At 36.6% G+C, this 18,228-nt stretch overlaps 2 protein-coding genes, 1 non-coding gene and 1 pseudogene across 6 annotated transcripts; 1 reads left to right on the plus strand and 3 right to left on the minus strand.

The window, feature by feature from the left end:
- Window positions 1-612: 612 nt before the first annotated feature.
- On the minus strand, window positions 613-2,878 carry LOC123906720 (metacaspase-3-like). Of its 4 annotated transcripts, none has more exons than XM_045956710.1 (5): window positions 2,494-2,878; window positions 1,642-1,978; window positions 1,323-1,443; window positions 1,022-1,207; window positions 613-929 (listed from the first exon to the last, which is right to left on the minus strand). In XM_045956710.1, the coding sequence occupies exons 1-5, from the start codon at window positions 2,780-2,782 to the stop codon at window positions 870-872; spliced, it is 993 nt and encodes a 330-aa protein (XP_045812666.1). In that variant the 5' UTR covers window positions 2,783-2,878; the 3' UTR covers window positions 613-869. The 4 variants fall into 4 exon arrangements, with proteins under 4 accessions (XP_045812666.1, XP_045812671.1, XP_045812657.1 ...); XM_045956715.1 differs by having other exon boundaries at window positions 2,530-2,857; XM_045956701.1 differs by having other exon boundaries at window positions 2,470-2,857.
- A 976-nt stretch (window positions 2,879-3,854) lies between these two features.
- LOC123906735 (metacaspase-3-like) lies at window positions 3,855-6,901 on the minus strand. The gene is made up of 6 exons (XM_045956716.1): window positions 6,621-6,901; window positions 5,288-5,545; window positions 4,872-5,202; window positions 4,658-4,781; window positions 4,380-4,541; window positions 3,855-4,281 (listed from the first exon to the last, which is right to left on the minus strand). The coding sequence occupies exons 2-6, from the start codon at window positions 5,511-5,513 to the stop codon at window positions 4,222-4,224; spliced, it is 903 nt and encodes a 300-aa protein (XP_045812672.1). The 5' UTR covers window positions 5,514-5,545; window positions 6,621-6,901; the 3' UTR covers window positions 3,855-4,221.
- Window positions 6,902-11,734: 4,833 nt separating this feature from the next.
- LOC123890953 lies at window positions 11,735-16,972 on the minus strand (annotated as a pseudogene).
- LOC123903363 lies at window positions 16,488-16,594 on the plus strand. Its single transcript, XR_006807940.1, has one exon. It is a non-coding gene; the product is annotated as a small nucleolar RNA R71 (small nucleolar RNA).
- Window positions 16,973-18,228: the final 1,256 nt, after the last annotated feature.

An 18,228-nucleotide genomic window follows, 5' to 3' on the forward strand; every position in this document is an offset into this window, starting at 1 on the left:
AATGGATATAGTCAATTACTTAAACCTAGTACGTAGCGATTATTTTTTTTTTTGCATAAATGAGGATTTAGTTATAGTTACGATCGTGTCCATATATATAGAGCCTGGCAAGATAATATTTTTTTTTTGTAAGTCTGGCAAGATAATGAATACGACATTGTTATCTAGTTTTTAGTTGGTAATCGCAGTGCTTGTCCCAGTGCCATAATAATGGAAGATTAAACCTGCGTCAACATAATGCTCTGAAATTATACAGCACTCCATTGAGGCATGTGCTTGTGTCTCATTGGCCACCGTTGATAGATAATATTTTTTTTTATCTGAAAAAGACAATAGTATTTTATTGGATTGATAAAAGCAAAATTTTGTTTGGTGTGCAATAGAAGTGCAACCCTTATTAATTTTATTTTTCATTAAGGATATTGAAAGTAACTTTTAAATAACTAAAAACCTATTGTGTTTAGACCTCTTATTTCTAGAATTTGAATACACCATAAAAAAATTTGAGTCACTCTCCATTTGAAGAAGCTTGTACGTGTCCTATAGATAAATGAAATTATAGATAAATGAAAATAGATGAGATTGTAATTCATGAGATGTAACAGAAAAGCATGCATGAAATTGCAGAACTAGCTAGCTCAGTATTCAACTTTTCATGGATCACTCTTTCAAATTTACAAATCAACATTTTCCGATCCTTTTTTGGCACAATGAGGTAGCAGTATTACATCATTTCCCCTGTTTGTTTAAAGCAAAATCTCTCCGATGGACTTTTATTTTCCTTCCCCAAATTGACATATTTTATTTACTACAAACAAGACCAACATGTCTATTCATTTTATTTTTCAGTGCCCACTCCCGGTTATCTTTCACATTGCAATATACTTCGAATAAATATCAAATTTCTCAGAACTCGACAGTTGTGGCTCCTGCAAACAAAATCCATTTTGAATCAGCTTCGTATAGGTTATTATTATAGTAATAATAATATCAATATGTTTGTATGGAACTGATGTATTACATGAGCATACTGCTGTCGATTCTCCATGACATGCTCTTGATAATCTGGACCAAACTTTTCTCTAGCTCCGCGGATTGTAGAACGCATGCCATTTAGCAATTGACCATAAGTCAGGTTACGTCCAACTTGCATGGCTTGGATGAAACTGTAAGTCAAGGCACCAGCACTTTCCATACCGCTAAAAGCCTAATATAAACCAATCAAAGCCTTGAATCAGAGGAAAGTTACATTCTCCGGTTCACAAAAATCAATGGCAGGGGAAAAGGTATGCATCAGCATTACTAATAATAAGTTTACTAACCGATGTGTCTGCTGCACTTCCATCATCATCACAAGCTGAAATGCAAACTGCTAGCCCACCTCTTGTGCCTTTGTAGCCAGCTCTGGGGTGTCTATGATCTTCCCATCCATAATAACCTTTTCTGTTTTACTCAAAAGAAACAAAATCATATCAAGGTTTATTAGCGTCTCTGTTTATTTTGAGCAAGTGTTTTCTGTCATGTTTTTATTCTTAATAACAAAACTGTCATCTTATTTTCGATCTATTTCAAACATTTGTATATGAAATGTTTTGTAATTAATGATTAATGATTCATGGCAACATATCTACATATACTAACCTGTTAATCCTGCACATAAATGGTAAATCAAGAACTGTCCCACTAAAGCATGTATCGATGACAGCATGAAGTTTGGCACCATGAGGTAGAGGCCTAACAATTGTAGCGTTGATTTCATCGTCGAGAATCTTCCCCTCGCTCTCATAATCAACGGGGCATATAGCTTCATCATACCCATCAACCTCATCCATGCTATGGTCCACTTCCCTTGATCCATGTGCTGAGAAGTGAAGCACCAATGAATCCCCTGGTTGACAACCTTCAACCAACCACCTCATTGCCATTCGCATGTTATATTTTGTTGGGATTCTCATCGGATTTCTCTCCCCTGGTTCATCTGCAGGTCAAATTTCTATGTTATTATATAGAAATATAGATAGAATAGGATGAAAGGATTTAGATTGAGACCATTTTTGGCTATTAGCTTTAGATCTTATCTTATTGGCTAGTTAAACCATAATAGTTACCATCTTATAGGAAATTAGCATCTAAATTATGACAAGATTACTTTGCAGGTGCATATGAAATATGAAACATGTAACGCAACAAGTATATTGAACAATGACAAATTGACAATAAGCATCATTAGCATTTAGCTATAATAGAAAAGGACGGTCAAGTCTCGTAGTTGTCGTTTGGAGAGGATAGATATATGCGTCTTTTCCTCACTAGAAGAGATGCAATTTCAATCATTAACTTTATTATTATGTCATATAAAAGAGCTAGCTAGGTAGTTAATAATACATGTGAGCATGTGAATGGAATCAGCAGGGAAACCCAAGTTTTGAGTGAGAAAGTATTTCATGCAATGAACATCATTGAGAGAACCTTTAAGGCTGTTAGCACGATTACCATAACTAATACCAAATAAGACAGCCCTCTTGTTACCATATGGAGAAGGAGGTGCCATTGAATGTTGCGGGGCCATCAGTGTCTGCGGCCAAGACAAACGTCTCCCATAGGCGGGAGGAGGAGGTGCGTTGTTGTTGACAAAAGGGTAATCGGGTTGCTGGGAGAAACCTCGAGAGTTGCAACCAGAACATATCATAGTTATGGAAGTGGCATAGCCATACTCTTCTAGTTCTATTGGCACTAGTATTGCCCTGCCACACTTGCTGCATCTTGCTCTTCTGGTTGCCATCTTTTGGAGTTTTGCAGAATGTTTTATTTAAGCCAGATCAGTGAAGAAGGAATTTATATTTTAAGAATGATGATGATGATCTTCAGTTGGAGGTGTGTCCATTAAATCAAGTGTGTTGGAACCTTTATGGGATGTGACATTATGGACATATAGAATCACATTCTATTTGTCTTTTCTACTGGACAAGGAATTGTATCAAAACCAATGGATATTTACCAAATTTTCAAAATATGCTTTCTATCACATATTCACTAGTTGATTGCTTTTTAGTTTTTTATTTATAAAGTCACTAATTGATTGCTGAGATGAAGATGACAGAATGATGGCATTGGAGAATAAAGTTTTTTATGATATGGCTTAGTATTAGAGTTTTTATTTTGACTCATCGCATAAGAGTTTGTTGCTTGTAATATTTGGTTTTCTATGACTATGACCTGTTACAGAAAAGAAAAAAAAAGTAGGGAGAAGATGAAACTAATACTAATTAAGTTGATATTTTTAGGGACAGTGTGAGATTAAAGGCTTAGGCCAAAACCAAAACATGCTACCTGAAACAACCACTTACATTAGTTGTTGTGCCTTCAGTTTATAATGGAGTTGCCTCATATTTTTATGTTTCTCATGTGTAAATCCTATTTGATTTAATATTTTCAGATTTCCTACATTTTCCTTTTGACATATTTGTTTCTATTGTTAGTTGTTACCCTTTAAATCTGCTTGGGGTAACAAAAAATTATTCAATGTTTTTTATGCACATCATTTATTGACACTATTTGCTTTGATAATTTAATGACACTATTTATGTGGATTAGTACTAACATGTTTGCCTGCTGAATTTTGAAAGAATGAACTTTCTTACATTCTTATATTCAAGATACAAAAGTGTTATACTGTTATAAAACCATTTGTGTGCTTTTATTTAGGTTCTTAGACTTTTGAGATGGTTGATTCTTTACATTGCCTTCATTTTCATTCTTCTATACCTGTCTGTACTTAATGTCCTATAACAGTATTATTGTATTGGATCTGATACATTGTCAACTTCCCCTAGACCGTATTCTTTGTGATTGCTCTTATCCTCGTTGATAATGTTTTACAACAACTTTATAATGCATTCACTAATTCATCTTCGTAGCTTCTCGGAAAAAGATTGTATTTATCTCAGCAAAGAACAAGCAAACACCGAACCAAAAATCAATAATGTAATTTACATAACTCATTCACTTCCTCAATGAATCATATACACATAAATCAGAGAGAGTAGTTTATTGTCAAAAGTGTCTTAATCTACATCAATGTTTAGAACAGCTAGTGGTTGGACAGCACAAATGAGTCGGTACATAGTATACATCCAATCCAAGTACTTTCCTTATTCCCAACTGGACATTAGTCTTTTTCTGTTCCTGCGCCCATTTTATTCAACAATGCTTTTATTTGTGTCAGATTATAAACAACTTGGTAGAAATATCAAACTTCTCAGAAGACGACAGTTGCGGCTCCTGCAAAAAATACATTTAAATCAACTTTGTGTAAGTTAATATGCTATAAATAAAATAATTAATGAGAATCTCAGCCTTGTATATAACTGATGCAATACTTGAGCATATTGTTGCGAAGTGGTCCTTGCAAGATCTTGGCCTTTTAGTTCAATCTTTCCAGCTTTAGCCCATTGGATTGTAAAGAGCATAGCATTGAGCAAGCGACCATATGTCAATTTAGGTACATCTTGCATGACTTGGAGGAAACTGTAAGTCAAGGCCTAATTAACCAGCAAAAAACTTTGTTTTCAGTGACAATTCTGTATATTGATTCTAACTGATTTATATCAACCATTAGAATAGAAAAAAAAATGATGCATAATGCATTACTACTAACCGATTTGCTTGCTGCTTTTCCATCTTTGTCATCACAGGCTGAAATACAAACTGCTATCCCTCCACTTGTGCCTTTGTAACCGGCTCTCCGTTGTCTATGATCTTTCCAACCAAAAGAACCAATCCTGCTTGAACCAAACATACGCTACTAAAGTGTGTTTTTTAATAAATCAAGTCATCTTATATAAAATAGCATTAATTCATAATTAACTCACCGGTTCATCTTGCACAAAAATGATAAGTCAAGAACTGTCCCACTAAAGGATGCATCAACGAAGGCATGGAGTTTGGCACCATGAGGTAGAGGCCTAACAATTGTGGCACTGATTTCATCATCGAGTATCATACCCTCGTGTTCATAATCAACAGGACATATTGCTTCATCATACCCATCAACCTCATCCATGTTACGGTCTTTAACCCGTGATCCATGTCCACAGAAGTAAAACACCAACGAGTCCCCTGGTTTGCTGCCCTCAACTAGCCACCTCATGGCCGTTCGCATGTTACTTTTTGTTGGGATTGTGTTTTTCTCCTCTGAATCATCTGCAGGTCATATATAAAAAGTGTTAAATATATAAATTTGCACTAGTACCAGTATTATCATAAATAATAGTTGAAGAGAAAGTACCTGTGAGCATGTATATGGAATTGCTAGGAAATCCCAACTTGTCAATCAAAAATTGTTTCATGAGTTTAGCCTTGTTCACAGAACCTTTAAGCTTCCTCGGAGCCGCCGTGTCAGCATAACTGATTCCAAATAACACAGCCCTCTTGTTACCAAATGCAGAAGGAGGCCTCAGTGGAGGATAATAGGAAAGGACAGGTGTTCCATAGGTAGTAGGAGGATAATGCATGCTGAGATTGTAGTTGTAGACGCTAATGAAAACTGATCCATTCCCATTTCCTGAAAGGTTAGTGTTGCGATATTTCTGCAAGTGCACAGACTTATCGTGTAGTTATAAAAGATTATCGATCCCACAGAGACTATTTGTTAAAATTTCGCTTATGTTTTTAATATAATGTAAGGTTAAGGCTTAATAATGATTAAAAAGGGGTTTGTAAAATAATTACCTAGAAATAAAATAATTAAATTAAATAACAGTGACTATTAAGAATTTGGTTTTAAATAAGTTGGATTTTAACTAACTGGAATGTTACTTTAGGTACTTCAATGGGTTCGGTAATAAACACTGTGTTTTGAAAAGTTCAGTCTTTTAAATTGATTTAAAAATATTCATCTCACACTTTCGCGCTATTGAGTTATATTATATAATAATAAAATAAATGTATCACTTTTCGCTCTAACATTTACTTATAAAAAATATTGTTTGGAAATCAATTAAATTTACTAAAAGGGTCTAGTTTTCACAAAACGATACTAGTTTAAAAATATAGAACTCATGCCATAGCACTGTTGGACTTATATTATATTATATAAATAAGATGTTTTGCTGTCGCTCAATCATTAATTCATAAAATACTTTTTGAAAACTAATATAATTTAATTAACCTTAAAGAGCTGTCGCGATATTAAAGTTAATGTTCAGTTTTTACTATCTAGTATAAATTTCAAACAATCGTTCTGTTAATTCATACTTTAATTAATTTTCACTATCGTGCAAAATTATAATCTATTGTTCATTTAAAAACTGAAACAGAAAACTAGACTTGAAAATTTAGTTCACAGTTTAATTACCGAACTCATATCAGACTCCTATTTCACATACCAGTTATATTAAATTAGTTGGACATAATTACAAATAAAGGCATGCAATAATAATAATAGTTACGGGAAAAAGAAAACATAGATATGGATACTGCAATATATTTATTGGTGCTGGAAAATTAAAGAACATGCAATAACAGTAGCAAATAAAACAAGACAGGAATTAAAATAATTAAAGTAAGCAGTAACTGGAATTTGGAAAATAAAACTAAATATATTGATTAATGTAACTTACAAAACCGAAACTGGTATTTGAACAGGAAACAAAGGACAAGCTGCAGCTCTCAACACGTAAAGCAGTAAACTTAATTCTCAGAATTTAAAGTAAGTGTTTTTTCTCTTAAGCTCTAACTTGTCGTAGTGGAAGATGCTCCTATTTTCATTCTGAATGCATCTATATATAGGCTGTGAGTGAGGAGTTGAAGTCCTCCTTTTTCTCCTTTCAGTTCCTTTACTTTCTCCCCACGATTCGTAACTGATTTCATTCAACGAAGATAAGGATTCAACGAAGATGAGGACTGATATTTTTTTCCTGAAGAATCGCTCACGACTGGCGCCACGCAACACATGACTGGCGCCATGTGTTGTTTAATATTTTTGCATGTGCTCCTTTAATTTAGGTGTGGCTGGCGCCACAATATGCATGGCTGGCCCCTTAATTCATGTGGCTGGCGCCACTTCTTTTGCTTTGTGGCCGGCGCCATAGTTGTGTGGCCGGCACTGCTGGCCTCAACTGTGGGCTGGCCCACTTGTTTTGTTTCTTTGATATTTTTTTGGTCTCGGTACATATCTGTAAGTTTCATAAAAAACAATAATTATTTTATTAATACTAGGATAATTTAGACAAAAATATTAAGATACTTAAAAAAATAATAGTGATAAAATAGTGCATTTTTCGGTGTTATCAAACTCCCCTAAACTTGAACCGTTGCTTGTCCTCAAGCAAAAAGATATAACATTTAGTGATAGAGAAAACAAAACTAAAGACATCCTCAAAGCCACTTATTTAATTTCTACCGAATCATTCAAATCTGCTTGTTTATCCCCACTAAAGATATCATGGAAACACAAACCAAAAGTGATCATGAATTTCTTCCTTATATAGACCGTTCCGATATATTTTGCCATTACCCGAACTTAACTTTCATTTCTTCTTTCGTCATCCCCTTTTAACCCGTGGTAATCACATTAAGCCCGTTATCTATTCACACACACATGATAGCGAACCTGTTAGTGATTATGATTCGATTCTTTTTTTTTTTTATTTTTATTTCAACCAATGATAGTTTTGCATCTTTTAGGTGTTTCGCAGTTGGGCTAAATGACCGGGTGAGAGTCACCTAACTTAGAATGCGTAGTCCCTTTTAGATTTATACTATCTTTATACATATATTTTTTTCGAAATCATTCACTTATTTTCGTCGATTCTACTACTTAGATAGTGATCGTAGATGGTGCCGACTACCACTGGGTTTACTCAAGAATTAGTAAAGTTTAAGAGATTTAAATTCGGGATTTGGCAAGTATCAAAATTGATCTACATAACTAAGAAATTTATGGTGTTAAAATGATATAGCTAGTAGGAAAACATACTGATAAGAGGATTTAGTTTAATTACGTCAATGACTTAGGAACATCTAAAGTGCATTGTTTCTCAAAAAAAAAAAATTTTTTGTTATGGCTCAAGATTGGAAAAATTTAAAAATAACCCGAAAGTTTTATTTGCAAAGATAAATTAAAATAAAAACTGGGAAATAAAATGATAAAAGTGATAAAGTCCTCCCCTAAACTTAAATCCAACATTGTCCCCAATGTTATGACTTGAAAGAAGGAGAGGAACGTGAAACCTGGGAGTATTATCAATCATGGTGGAGGTTGTTGGTATCGTTGAAAGTTGTCAAACTGCATCCTGAATTCGCTTAAGTTATAAATGACACGTTCAAGTTGCTGTTGACGTTGTGCCTCCGCAGTTTCCCATCGGTCAAAACGGCCTTGAATTTGTTCTTGATTTTGGAGTATTTGATTTTGTTGGGCGTGCATTGAGTTTATTTGTCCCATCATCTCCGCTTGTTGTTGATGCACATTATATAAGAGATTATCGCGCTCATCATCGGTGTAATGGCGAGAGGAGGATGCACTTCCTGCAAAAGTGTTAGAAAAATATGTAGTGTGTGCAGGTGGAACAAAATCATGGCTCCCACCAGCGGCAACATCATCAGTAATGTGCGTGGGAGTCGGGTCAGTCATAGGTTCCTCAGCAGTATTATCATAAAAAAGGTTTCCAGGAATCCGAACATCGGTGCGGTCCGGGTTAGGAAGAGTGAAATTAGGGAACACTTCATTATTAATTAACAAGTAGTAAACACTTTGTCGTTCCTTAATTAATTTCATGCTCTTAACCGTGTTAAGATCAATGTAAAAAGAAGGCAACGGACCGGCGAACTCGTCTCCGTGTCCTAGGAGTTTAGCAAGTGTTGTAATTAAACCCCCAAACATAATGTCTCCTTTCTTTGCAACAAATGAGCGCATATGTGAGAGCATGAAAGAAACAGAATTAATTTTGATATTATTAAAAATGGCATATAGAAAGAAAAGCTCTTTGGCGTTGACTTTGTTAGAATTCATCCGCCCGAAAATAGTGTAACCAAGTAATTGTCGAAAATATCGGACGGCGGGATTGTGAATGGAGGAGGCTGCATTACCCTCAAAGCTCTCCAAGCGTCTTCCCGTAATAGAATGCCAAAATAATCTAGCATTTTCTTCCCATTGCTCGTTTTCGGGGATACTATACATTACACCATCGCCATAAGGAATACGCAAAAGATTTGCAATTTGATCATAAGTCAATTCGTATTCCTTATTTTGCAATCGAAAACGAGCAATGCCGTTTGAACTATCAGGATTTATTAAAATAAGAGAGCTGAGAAATTCTATAGTTAGTGGAAAATACCCAACATCTTTTTGGTTCAAGAAAAAATTCAAATCAAGAGTATCAAGCATATAATTCACACTATCATATAATCCTAGTTTTCTTAAACAACCTTTATCAGCATACCTAGTGGGAACAAAGTCCCTTTTGGTGAGAGCTTTAAAGATATTTCTTTGTGTATAACCTTCTTGTCCCGGCCGATACATGAGGGGTGCTGGTTGGTTTGCCATGGAAATTGAGTGGTGTAATAAAGAGAGGGAAATTATATGGTATGTTGGTATAATAAACTTAGGAGAATAGAAAAAGTAATGAATGAATTGTTTGTTGAAATGGTCAAAAGTGAATAAATAGGAAATAGTAATATGTCAGGCATCTCAAGAAAGCTTCACATGAGGTAGTATTTTCAAGAAAATAATAGCATGCATTATGACAATGACAATGACACATGAAGAACTATTGCATGCATGACTACTCACATGTGAACTTTATTTATTTTGACCAAATAATTGTTGAAGGCATTGGATACTATACCCACTACGTATAAGTATAAGAATGAATGTATTGTGGTGTAAGTCTCTAAGGCGCCAGCCATGTTGATATTACATGGTATGGCGCCAGTTTTAATTATATGGTGCTGGCCGTGGCCTTGTGTAGCGCCGGCCGTGGCTTTGGTACTAGTCACAATTGAAATTTAAATATCGTTTGATAAATTTTTGTGACCGGCGTAAATGCGTAAATAAATATACTTAATAATTTGCGTTATATAATAATAAAGTGGTACTAAAAATAATAACTATAAAAAAGAAATATGATTATCCAAAATATAAAAATATGCATACGAAAAATAAAATTTGTCTTTGTGATGCATGTGATGATCTCTAACATGAAATAAATATCTTCTTTCACGATTTATTTAAAGCAATGTCTGGTTGTGAAAGAAAAAAATAAAGTAAAATTTTGCGATCAGCCACTTGGTTGTGGCGCAGCGGGAGGCACTTGGATGGCGCGAATCTGGTCCGAACAACGATCGAACTGTTCTATGACCAAGTCCATGAATCGATAGAAATCTCCTTTTAAAGTTGCAAGATCCGTACGAAGAGCAACGAGTTCTTTCTGCATGCCGGCAATGGCAACTCCACAGTCAGGTGGTGAGGTAGAAGCAGCTGTAGGGGTAGGTGATGGAGGTGCAGGTGTGTAAAAGAAAAGTGGTGGTTCTGGGTCATTAAGAATGTAGTAAAATGGTGGTGTTTCGGGGTCAGTTTCATCTTGTCCCTCCAAGTTATAGAGCCAGTTCTTTTTATCGTGTACACTAGTTTTGGTATTGTACGGCAGAGTGAATTCATGAACAGGCTCAAGGTTGATCAATAACTGGAAGGTATCAGGGCCAAGGTTTCCAATCAGGTGGTTGTTGAAGCAATATTCAATTCCCATGGGTTCTACTCCTATAGAGAGGTCAATCTGTGACAGGGGGGTGTAGAGGTCTAAGGCTCTAGCTATGATGGTGACAAAACCACCAATGCCTATGTGGCGAGTTGGGTCTTTGGTGAATTTGGCTATGCTGTCAAGTAGGAAGGATGCAGCATTGAGTGGTCGACTTTGTGATCCACAAAACATTATGAACAGTTCTTCCCTACTGACGGTTGTGACATTGGGGGGTTTTCCGAAAAAGGTGTGAGCAATAATCATATGGAAGTATCTTATTGCCGGGTTATGGATTGCTGTGCTTAGTCTTTCATCGGGGGGTGAGTTAGGGTTGCCCGAAATGCTGCCCCAGAAGCGTTGAAGCTCACTTTCCATAAAAGTATCTTCTTGTATCTTAGTGAAAGCATCTGGGCCACAAGGCACTCCTAGGTATTCAGCTATTTCTCGGGTGGTAAGATGGTAGGATTTTTCGAACAATCTAAAACTGACAAGACCTCCATGTATGGGATTTCCACGTGTCGGCTCATACCTAAATGCACTCAGGAATTCCAGAGTCAGATTTCGGTAGGTGGGTGGGTTGGAAAAAGTGAAGCGGTCCCAACCTAGTTGGTTAATCAAGAATCTCACGCTCTCAGAAATTCCTAAAGCAACTAAGGCATAACTGTCTGGAAAAACATGGAATGATGTAACTCGGTGTGAAAGGTCTTCGTAACGTTTTTTCTGTGTAGCGCTTCTGAAGTTAACTATCATTTTGTCCTCCATTTCGTTTTTTTTTTCTTTTCCCCCTTTTTTTTATTTAAAATTAACTCAATATCTGCTATATCCAGGAGAAAAAACAATCAAAAAGGTTAGTGCTGATCAACAAAATATGTGAATTAAAGTATAAAAATTAAAAATATAAAAATATTAAAGTATAAGAAATAAAATATAAACATGGGTTGCCTCCCATGCAGCGCTTCATTTAATGTCGGTAGCTTGACAATAATTCGGGCAGACGTCTAGGTTTCAGGTGGGAGATCATCTAACTTTAAACTTGAGTAGTGATCTCTATCGTTAGGGAAATAGTAATGTTTTAAACGTTGCCCATTAACAATGAATGTCTCGTTTGATCCGTTCTTGACTTCTACGGCCCCATTTTTAAAAACTCTAGTTATTTTAAATGGTCCTGACCATCTGGAACGTAGTTTTCCAGGAAATAATCTTAGCCTAGAGTTGAAGAGAAGTACAAGTTCCCCTTCCTTGAATTCTTTTCTCAATATATGCCCGTCATGCCATTTTTTAGTTCTTTCTTTGTAAATCTTGGCATTCTCGTAAGCATCTAGTCTAAGTTCCTCTAGTTCATGTAATTCTAAAATCCTTTTTCTTCCGGCAGCTTGGTAATCCATATTAAGGGCTTTAACTGCCCAATAGGCCTTATGTTCTAATTCCACCGGCAGGTGACATGACTTTCCATAGACGAGTCTAAATGGGGTGGTCCCTATTGGTGTTTTGTAGGCTGTTCTATATGCCCATAGAGCATCATCAAGCTTTGCGGCCCAATCCTTCCTAGAAGTGGAAACTGTTTTTTCAAGGATTGATTTGATTTCTCTATTAGAGACTTCAACCTGGCCGCTTGTTTGTGGATGGTATGGTGTGGCGACTCGGTGTTTCACTCCACATTTCTTTAATAAATTCTCTAATTGTTTTGATATGAAGTGAGATCCGCCATCACTTATGACTAACCTGGGGACTCCAAACCTAGGGAAAATGATTTTCTTAAACAACTTAGTGACTACTCGCGCATCATTTGTAGGTGAGGCTATAGCCTCTATCCATTTTGACACATAATCTACAGCTACGAGTATGAATTTGTTGCCCATGGAGGATGGAAAAGGTCCCATAAAATCTATTCCCCAAACATCGAAGATTTCTACTTCTAGGATGTTTGTGAGTGGCATTTCGTTTCTTCTTGAGATGTTTCCTGTACGCTGACATTGGTCACATTTTGCAATAAACGCGTGGACATCTTTAAAAAGGTTAGGCCAATAGAGGCCGGCTTGTAGAATTTTATAAGCGGTTTTAGAAGTGCTTGCGTGCCCTCCATAAGGTGAGGAATGACAATGGGTAATGACACTCTGCATTTCTTCTTCGGGGATGCATCGACGAAAAATTCCGTCGACGCCTCTTTTAAATAAAAGGGGCTCGTCCCAATAGAATTGTTTAACATTATGGAAGAATTTCTTCTTTTGTTGATAAGATAATTCAGGAGGTATTATTCCGGCAGCTATGTAGTTAACATAATCAGCATACCAGGGGGCTGTAGTTTGGACTAGAGCGGTTTCTATTTCTTCCTTGCCAGCTTTTTCTTCGCCGAAGGAGAAATTTAATTGAGCGATCAGTCTATCACAAGGGAAGTCATCGTTAATTGGGATATGTTCTTTCCTAATATCATCTAGTCTAGATAGGTGGTCTGCTACCGTATTTTCTATGCCTTTCTTATCTTTGATTTCTAGGTCGAACTCTTGTAGCAGCAGTATCCATCTTAGCAGTCTTGGTTTTGCATCTTTTTTACTCATAAGATATCGGATTGCTGCGTGATCGGTGTAAATGATGATTTTAGATCCCACCAAATATGAGCGGAATTTGTCGATTGCAAATACGACAGCTAAGAGTTCTTTTTCGGTGGTAGCATAGTTTAGTTGTGCTGCGTCTAGGGTTCTACTTGCATAATAGATAGCGTGTAGCTTTTTATCCTTTCTTTGTCCTAGAACGGCTCCTACGGCGTAATCGCTGGCGTCACACATGATTTCGAAAGGTTCATTCCAATCAGGAGGTTGCATTATAGGTGCGGAAATCAAGGCTTGCTTGAGGAGTTGGAATGCTTCCATACATTTGTCGTCAAAGATGAATTCGGCGTCTTTCATTAAAAGGCCGGTTAAGGGTTTAGTTATTTTAGAGAAGTCTTTTATGAATCGCCGATAGAAACCTGCGTGTCCTAAAAAACTTCTTATGTCTCTAATGGTTTTGGGAGGTTGAAGGTTTTCTATTACTTCGATTTTAGCTTTGTCCACTTCTATTCCTCTATTAGAAACTATATGTCCTAATACTAATCCTTCACGGACCATGAAATGGCATTTTTCCCAATTTAGTACTAGGTTGACTTTAACACATCTTTGTAATACCATTTCTAAATTAGCGAGACATCCTTCAAAACTTTCCCCATAAACAGAAAAGTCATCCATGAATACTTCCATTATATTGTTTATAAAATCTGCGAATATCGCCATCATACATCGTTGGAAAGTCGCAGGGGCATTACACAATCCAAAAGGCATACGTCTATAGGCAAAGGTACCTACAGGGCATGTGAAGGTGGTCTTCTCTTGGTCGTCGGGGTGTATTGGGATTTGGAAAAATCCAGAGTATCCATCTAAATAACAGAAATAGGAGTGTTTAGCTAGACGCTCGAGCATTTGATCAATGAAAGGTAGAGGAAAATGATCTTTCCGAGTGGCTTTGTTTAATTTTCTATAGTCGATGCACATTCTATATCCTGATTCCACTCGCTTAGGTACAGATTCTCCCTTCTCGTTTTTGACTACTGTTAGTCCTCCTTTCTTTGGTACTACATGAACAGGGCTGACCCATTTGCTATCAGATATTTGATATATAATGCCTGCGTCTAAGAGTTTCAACACTTCTTTCTTAACGACTTCGCTTAAGATAGGGTTTATTCTTCTTTGGTGTTCTCTCGAAGTCTTTGCATCTTCCTCTAATAAGATTCGGTGCATGCATACAGAGGGACTAATTCCCTTTAAGTCTGAGATGTTGTAACCTAAGGCAGCAGGATATTTTCTTAAGACATCTAATAATTTTTCTGTTTCTATCGGGTTTAGGTCAGCGTTCACTATGACTGGGCGACTCATATTTTCGTCTAGATATTCATACCTAAGGTTCTTAGGTAGCGGTTTGAGTTCCAGAGAGAGTTGTTTAGGTTCAAGCGTGGAATTAGGTCCGAGCGGTGGATCTTCTGTTAAACTATTGTCTATATCTATAGGATGTTTCAGGATCTCCGCCTCTTTAGGTAATTCTTTCTCTATCTCTTTAACACACTCATCTATTATGTCTATAGCGTAACAAGTGTCTTCTACGGCGGGTGTTTGCATGAACTTAGAAAGAATAAATTCAATTTTTTCTTCGCCCACTTCTAGAGTAAGTTTTCCTCGCTTAACGTCTATTATTGCTCCTGCTGTGGCCAGGAATGGTCTTCCTAAAAGGATTGGAATACATGAATCTTCCGTAATGTCCATTACTACGAAGTCGGTAGGGATGTAAAGCTGGCCGATTTTTACTGGAATATTTTCTAGGATACCTACAGGGTATTTAACTGAACGGTCTGCTAGTTGAAGAGACATCCTAGTAGGTTTTAGATCACTCAAGTTTAACTTTTTGCTGATCGAGAGGGGCATGAGACTAACACTTGCTCCTAAGTCGCATAGTGCCTTATCTATTACGTAGTTGCCTATTATGCAGGGAATTGAAAAACTTCCTGGGTCCTTAAGTTTAGGTGGCATTTTGTTTTGGAATATGGCACTGCATTCTTCGGTAAGTGCGACTGTACTATCCTCGTCTAATTTCCTCTTGTTTGATAAAATTTCTTTAAGAAATTTCGAGTATGTGGGCATTTGCGTTATTGCTTCCGAGAAAGGTATGGTTATGTTTAGTTGTTTCAGAAGTTCTACAAATTTCTTAAAATGCCCTTCAGTTTTAGTCTTAGCTAATCTTTGAGGAAAAGGGATAGGTGTTTTGTAAACAGGTGGTGCAGCAGGTGTAAGCTTCTCGGTTGTCTCCTCCTTATCTCCTAATTGAGGATTTTCGGCTTCTCTCACAGGCTCCTTTGGGGATTCACTATTCTCGGCCTCCATGCCGGTTTTCTTAACGCTTCCCGAGTCTTTGACTCGAGGATCAGGTGGACCTTGCAATTCTTTCCCACTTCTAGTGATTATAGCATGTATGGCATTTGCATGCCCTTTGGGATTAGGCTCAGGTTGTCCTGGAAATGTGCCAGCTGGAGCAGCCATAGCTGCTTGCTGTTGTGCCACTTGGGAAATCTGTGTTTCTAGCATTTTGTTATGGGTGGCTAGGGCATCTATCTTAGTGGATAGTTGTTTTACTAACTCATTAGTTTGAGCATTTTGGTTTAAGCATTTCTCCGCCATAATCTCGAAGTTAGACTTCCTTGGTGGATAAGGTGCAGCTGGTTGTCCTCCTTGCTTTTGGTAACCTGGAGGTGCTTGAGTAGGAGGGTTGAGTGTATTGTTGTTCCTATAAGATAAATTAGGATGATTCTTATAGCCGGGATTATAGTTATTGGACAGGGCGGCATAGTGTATTTGGTCGAGTCCGGCTAATATAGCACAATCAGATGGTACGTGACCAGGGACTCCACATACTTCGCAATTTGGTTGGATTGCAGCTACGGTGGATGTGGTTGGCAGGGTTAAACTCTCCAACTTTTGAGTAAGGGCTTCTACTTTGGCGTTGACATGGTCTATGCCACTTACTTCGTATATACCGCCTTTTGTTTGGGATTTCTCCATAGCAGCGCGTTCGCTTCCCCATTGATAATGGTTTTGGGCCATGTTTTCTATAAGCTGGGTGGCTTCTTGGTATGGTTTATCCATCAGTGCTCCACCGGCGGCTGCATCTATGGTTAGTCTTGTGTTGTAAAGCAGCCCATTATAGAAGGTATGGATTATGAGCCATTGTTCTAAACCGTGGTGTGGACAGAGTCTTATCATATCCTTGTATCTTTCCCAAGCTTCGAAGAGTGATTCTCCATCTTTTTGCCTAAATCCGTTGATTTGGGCTCTTAGCATAGCTGTCTTGCTTGGCGGGAAATATCTAGCCAAGAATTGCTTCTTCAGTTCGTTCCATGTAGTGATGGAGTTCGAAGGTGGAGCTTGGAGCCAAGCTCTAGCTCTGTCTCTTAAAGAGAACGGGAAAAGACGGAGTCGTATTGCTTCGGGTTCGACACCATTGGCTTTGATCGTGTCTGCGTACTGCACAAACACTGATAAATGGAGGTTGGGATCCTCCGTAGGGGAACCAGAGAACTGGTTTTGTTGCACGATTTGCAACAAAGCGGGTTTCAACTCGAAGTTTCTTGCTTCGATGTTAGGGGGCGCGATGCTCGAATGCGGTTCTTCTTCGAAAGGAACGGCGTAGTCCCTAAGAGGACGTGCGTTGTTAGCCATAGGTAAGAGGTTTTGAAGTTCGCGGATTCGACGTTTAAAATGAATAAAACGTTCTATTTCGGGTATAGGTTGTTGTAATGGTTCCTCGGAGTTACGAGTATTGGGCATACAACCTAAGAAAAAGGTTTAAGGGTTTGCCTTAATCATTACGGATTAAAAACTGTATAGCGAAAATTTGACTAAATTAGTCCCCGGCAACGGCGCCAAAAACTTGTTGCGATATTTCTGCAAGTGCACAGACTTATCGTGTAGTTATAAAAGATTATCGATCCCACAGAGACTATTTGTTAAAATTTCGCTTATGTTTTTAATATAATGTAAGGTTAAGGCTTAATAATGATTAAAAAGGGGTTTGTAAAATAATTACCTAGAAATAAAATAATTAAATTAAATAACAGTGACTATTAAGAATTTGGTTTTAAATAAGTTGGATTTTAACTAACTGGAATGTTACTTTAGGTACTTCAATGGGTTCGGTAATAAACACTGTGTTTTGAAAAGTTCAGTCTTTTAAATTGATTTAAAAATATTCATCTCACACTTTCGCGCTATTGAGTTATATTATATAATAATAAAATAAATGTATCACTTTTCGCTCTAACATTTACTTATAAAAAATATTGTTTGGAAATCAATTAAATTTACTAAAAGGGTCTAGTTTTCACAAAACGATACTAGTTTAAAAATATAGAACTCATGCCATAGCACTGTTGGACTTATATTATATTATATAAATAAGATGTTTTGCTGTCGCTCAATCATTAATTCATAAAATACTTTTTGAAAACTAATATAATTTAATTAACCTTAAAGAGCTGTCGCGATATTAAAGTTAATGTTCAGTTTTTACTATCTAGTATAAATTTCAAACAATCGTTCTGTTAATTCATACTTTAATTAATTTTCACTATCGTGCAAAATTATAATCTATTGTTCATTTAAAAACTGAAACAGAAAACTAGACTTGAAAATTTAGTTCACAGTTTAATTACCGAACTCATATCAGACTCCTATTTCACATACCAGTTATATTAAATTAGTTGGACATAATTACAAATAAAGGCATGCAATAATAATAATAGTTACGGGAAAAAGAAAACATAGATATGGATACTGCAATATATTTATTGGTGCTGGAAAATTAAAGAACATGCAATAACAGTAGCAAATAAAACAAGACAGGAATTAAAATAATTAAAGTAAGCAGTAACTGGAATTTGGAAAATAAAACTAAATATATTGATTAATGTAACTTA

This window comes from Trifolium pratense, linkage group LG1, assembly GCF_020283565.1.
Source record: "Trifolium pratense cultivar HEN17-A07 linkage group LG1, ARS_RC_1.1, whole genome shotgun sequence".
NCBI classification, from domain to species: domain Eukaryota; kingdom Viridiplantae; phylum Streptophyta; class Magnoliopsida; order Fabales; family Fabaceae; genus Trifolium; species Trifolium pratense.

Coding starts and splice junctions, on each gene's coding strand:
- LOC123906720 (XM_045956692.1), bottom strand. CDS start 2,782: ATGGCAACCAGAAGAGCAAGATGCAGCAAGTGTGGCAGGGCAATACTA. Junction 1,979..2,385: donor TTCCATTCACATGCTCACAT/GTATTATTAACT, acceptor TTTGACCTGCAG/ATGAACCAGGGGAGAGAAAT. Junction 1,208..1,322: donor GAAGTGCAGCAGACACATCG/GTTAGTAAACTT, acceptor GGTTTATATTAG/GCTTTTAGCGGTATGGAAAG.
- LOC123906735 (XM_045956716.1), bottom strand. CDS start 5,513: ATGCATTATCCTCCTACTACCTATGGAACACCTGTCCTTTCCTATTAT. Junction 4,542..4,657: donor GAAAAGCAGCAAGCAAATCG/GTTAGTAGTAAT, acceptor CTGGTTAATTAG/GCCTTGACTTACAGTTTCCT. Junction 4,282..4,379: donor CTTCGCAACAATATGCTCAA/GTATTGCATCAG, acceptor TATTTTTTGCAG/GAGCCGCAACTGTCGTCTTC.